The 4,810-nt window shown below is 46.9% G+C and overlaps 1 protein-coding gene across 2 annotated transcripts; it reads right to left on the bottom strand.

Moving 5' to 3' along the window:
- Nucleotides 1–525: 525 nt before the first annotated feature.
- Nucleotides 526–1,521, bottom strand: LOC110311167 (keratin-associated protein 11-1). Of its 2 annotated transcripts, XM_021184407.1 has the most exons (2): nt 1,098–1,473; nt 922–1,037 (listed from the first exon to the last, which is right to left on the bottom strand). In XM_021184407.1, exons 1-2 carry the CDS (start codon nt 1,471–1,473, stop codon nt 922–924), a joined length of 492 nt encoding a protein of 163 aa, XP_021040066.1. The 2 variants fall into 2 exon arrangements, with proteins under 2 accessions (XP_021040065.1, XP_021040066.1); XM_021184406.1 differs by having other exon boundaries at nt 526–1,521.
- Between the last annotated feature and the right edge of the window lie 3,289 nt (nt 1,522–4,810).

A 4,810-nucleotide genomic window follows, 5' to 3' on the forward strand; every position in this document is an offset into this window, starting at 1 on the left:
TTCGGGGAACACAGATTTCTTCCAGAAATCAAGGGGAGGATAGAGCTAACATTGGACCTCTCGATGCAGTGACGATGGAGAATCATCTGCTCTTCCTTCTCCAATCTCCCTCCAACCCAGTTGATCATGGATGGGTCATTTCAAAGGTCTCCACGGTGGCCTTTTCACGGGGAAATCCTCTGAATGCTTGCTTCACTGAGGAACTCTCTGAATGCCCTCACTTCCTAAACAGCTTATCTTTTACCTTCACAGAAGTCATTTTATGGTTCCCTCAAATTTTCAGGGAATTATAGTCATCAAACCAGTCATCAAGCCACCTAGTGCTTCACCACAGCCCTAACTTGGTCATGTTCTCTGAACAACAAAGCACAGGGTGACCTCTGGCTTGTCCCGGAACATGATCACTACACCTGTCCTCTGTGCCCAGGAAGCAGAAGAAAGTTAGGACCTGATCAGGGAAGAATGATTCACAAATTAACAAAACCCCTTGCAAATAAAGAAGTCTGCTGAGACACACGGTTGCAATGCCAACTAATGCAAGTTTATTGAGAAATACACAGGGCAGCAAGCTCCCTCTTTCAGAGACACAAAAAGCAGAAGCCAGGCAATAAAGCAGCAAGGTGAAGCCATGGGCTGTCGGCAGGAGAGCCTCTGGAAGCATCGTGAGACCTCAGACTGGACTGAGGTGGCGAAGCCTCTGGAAGCTTTGAGACGCTTACACGGAACCAGAAACCAAACCTTAAAGTTATCTTACTGCTGGCAAGAAACATTTTAGAGTGCCAAAGGCAGCTTGGGCATAGATAGCAGTTAGCAACTTGGCAGTCAATAACACGACGAAGCATTCAGGCAGCGTACAGGAAGGTCCCGGAAACATAGCTGGCGAGGCACGGAGACTCAACTGGCTCAGTGGCTCTTAGGCACTTAGCAAGTTCTTCGGCAGCTGGATACACAGGACTGCTGGTGTGTCCTGGAGACTCCACAGGTTGGTTGGCAGACAGTAGCGATACCTCCCACTGGTTGGCAGACGGTAGAGATGCCTCCCACTTGTTGGCAGGTGGTAGAGATGCCTCCCACTGGTTGGCAGGTGGTAGAGATGCCTCCCACTGGTTGGCAGGAGCTGGAAATCCCTCCCAGGGGCTGACAGCCAGTGGACACAAAAGTGAGTGGCCGGCTACAGGGCGTAGAGCAAGGATTGGAGACACAGGTAGTCTGTCGATTGCAAGTTACCTGGACAGGAGTGGAGATACAAGAAGTTCTCTGGTAGCACGTTGGCTGGCAGGCAGTAGGCTCACAGTATGACTCCTGACAATGGTCCAGGAGCCAGGAGCCAGTTTGGAAAGAACTGGGCAAGTAGAGGCCACTCAGGCAGTCTGCGTCACGGGCTGAGGCTGTGGTAACTGGGCCCACTGGAGCAGTGTAACGTCCTCCAACTGGCCTGGAAGAGCAATTTCTTGTGGAGCAGTTGAAAGACATGATGGCAGAGAGAGAGGGCTGCGCTGTGTCCTTGAAGTTAGCTGAATTATGAATGCTACTTCAGGACCCTGGGCTTTTTATATATCCTTGCTCATGGGTGGGGTGCCCCTGCTGGTTCCCTTGGCTTCTTTGGCTCACACCGCCTTGCCTTAGAACATCTCGTGAATCTCCAAGTTAATTGTCCCTGGAGAAGCCTTCTCCCTCGTAAAGGACATTTAGTAGTTTGGTAACTAAACCATAAGTCTCCTGCACTGTACTTTAGTCTGGGTTAAGAATGCAGTTGACAGCTTCAAAGCTATTGGTCATCCTCACCCACATTTCATCCCCCATTTATCTTGCATCCGATGAGTGTCCGTGTCCAGCCACAACTCCAAACATGCCGCTGCTGCCCCACCAGCGCACTCTCTCTTCCTTCCGGCCGGGGCTGATAGCATGCTCACGCCATGCTTGCTCTGTCAATGGCATTTAATACGCTTTCGACATAAGTTAATGAGTCACTCTTCCACAGCTAACGGGGCTTCTCCTAAGGGGAGCTGCCCTTTCAGATCGCTTCATGATAGCAACGAGAAGGCCTGCCAAGGAAGAGGACACAAAGATGTATCCAAATCAGGAGGGGATGCTCGGCTTTCCTTCATGTACCAAAGCAGGAAGAGTGCAGGAAGGAAAGAAAGCTCTGGGCATCCCTCTTTAGTCCATCCAGGCAGCGAGTGAGATGCTCATTAGCAGGAACTGCGGTCCGAGCCAACAGAGAGACCCTTTTTAAAATAAAATTGGTCGAGAATTATTCCTAAAAGTTTTACTCTAATAAAAATGGCTAACAATTACTTGTGAGCCTCATTAGGATGCCAGGAGACAGGCTTCATTAATTTTAAAATTATTATAATGTTAATTTAAAAGGCTACAGTGTCTTTCTCCCATTTTGCTCAATACAGTTGAAACATATTTATTTTCACACAAGCTATTATAGATAGGATGCATTTTAATCAAGAATAAACTAAAGACTCTCCAAGGTCATTGTCTTTATCACAGATAAGGGTAAGCACGGGTGGGCGGGATCAGGCACTTAATCAATGCTTGGTAGCAAATGGGTGTATGAAGAGGTTTCTGTAATATTTAATTATTCCTTTTATGCATGGAGAACCAGACTGATGTTGTTCTCTTTTGTTTCATCTCAGTACAATATAGTTGACTCTGAGAAAGAAAATCAACTGTTTCTGTGAGTCCATCTATACACAGGTAAATCACCTGTTTGAGCTAACAAAATAAGTTACTGCAACACAGCTCAAGTAGCCAGAGATATCCTCACCTCAGAACAGCTATAAAAATTTGACATGACCTGGCTTACATGGTGAACAATAATGGACTTACATATATTTGAGAGCTACAGGCAGGGCCACAAAGAGAACAGTTTTACATCAGGATGCATCAGAAGTCCCCTTGCAAGAAAAGCATCATCCATCTAATTAGAGGCTGATGACACTCAACAATAGGATGCTGGACCATGGGCTGTGTTAGAAATCCCGAGGATCAACTTTAATGGCTCCAAGAATGTTCTCAGGAGCAAGGGGAAAGAGATGAATGAGACGACTCCTTTCCACACTGTTGTGACCATGCTCTTTCCACCAGCAAGAAGGCCCCAGATGTTTGAAGGTCAGAGGGCCCGGTCAAGGGATGGGCTGGCTTGTTTTACAACAGATGAGTTGTTAACAGGCTTCTGTCAGCTGAGGACTTGCAGGTCACAGGGAAGAGAAGTCAGTAGTAGATATGCAAAAGGAGTAAAGGCGACAGACTCTGTCAGTGACTATTACTGCATTCCTGGAAAGGCAGAGGGGAGAGAGAGAGAGAGAGAGAGAGAGAGAGAGAGAGAGAGAGAGAATACACAAGCATATATGCTATTGTAGTATGGGGGCATTCAGAGGACAATTTTCAGGAGTCAGTTTTCTCCTTCCACCATGTGGGCTCAGACCATGATGCTCAGAGGCAAGCCAACACCTTTACCATCTCGCCGGCCCATGGCAGAATTTTTAAAGCTCTTTATCTTTCTCTATTAAGCTTTTCTACAGAGTGTTGGAAGTCAGACTCTGCAGGAATCCTGGAGAATGCCTTCCATTGGCTTCAGGAGGAAAATGAAGGGATGCTTTTAGCGCACGCGCTTCTGATCTGGCTGGTGAGTCAGGAGCTTATCTCACCTGGACCTTCCAGCAGCACTACGGAGCAGGCATCAGACCCCATGACAGATGCTGAAAGTTCAGGCAGGCTCAGGGGCCATCCGAGTCATTCGGTTTATATCTGACTAGGTGAAAATTCAACTACAGCAAAACCTAAGGGCAAGCAGGTCACAGTTGGGGCAGTTGAACCATGCTGGGATGTCCATCCTAAAGTGTGATGAAGAATTCACTTACTGACGTCAGACCACCAGCCCTACACTCATAGCAGTATAAAGGATACAGTAACTCTCCCCTCCAGGCCATTAACCATCTAGCAACAAAATAAATGGAAGTCATTCCACGTACCATTGAATACTTTTTATTTAGCTAGAGTGAGATTCAAGGTCATTATAAGCAAAGCAAAACCAGAGATCCATCAGTAGCTTGAAAGTACAATTTGAATTCACAATTGTTTGTAATGGCCATACATGTAACTAATTCTCAGAGAATAGCAGAGAAGGGAATTGGCTTGTCCATTTTCCTCAGAACCTGCCATTTTGCAGATGTTAAATGAAAGCAATGGGTTGAATGGGTTCCTTGGATTTTTAATTACTGACTGAAACTACTGGTTTGTGCTTACATTGTGGCTGAAAGTACTGAAATCTTATATTAAAATGATTTCAGCATTTACAAGTCATGTTTTTCAGAGGGGCCAAGACCTTGCCACCAAGAAATGAAAACTGTTCAGGCCTCTGTTATCCTCTGAAGCTGTGTCCAGAGCCTTGAGAACACTTCTGCATACTTGCATGCAATTCCTTGTAGAAGCATGCATCTTTATTTGATTTTTACTACTCAAAGTTGCAGAGTAAAGTGAACTGCTATGGTGTCCTCAAGGGGTGGGGTGTCCTCATGCTGAGGCTTTGGTCTGCAATTCGAGGCTCATATTGCGGGTCCATTGATACATTCATAAGTGAATGGACTATGGGGCAAGTGGTGGAGACTGTGGACAGTGTGGTCTGCTTGGCATACATAGCCATTGCTGAGATGTCTTTGAAGGGATTGCTCATGGATTCTCTCCTCTCCTCTCCTCTCCCTCCCCCTCTCCCTCTCCCCCTCCCCTCCCCATCCTCCTCCCCTCCTGTCCCCTCCCTCCCCTCCTCTCCCCTCCCTTCTCCTCCCCTCTCCTCTCC

This window comes from Mus caroli, chromosome 16 (assembly GCF_900094665.2).
Source record: "Mus caroli chromosome 16, CAROLI_EIJ_v1.1, whole genome shotgun sequence".
In the NCBI taxonomy this organism is placed as follows: domain Eukaryota; kingdom Metazoa; phylum Chordata; class Mammalia; order Rodentia; family Muridae; genus Mus; species Mus caroli.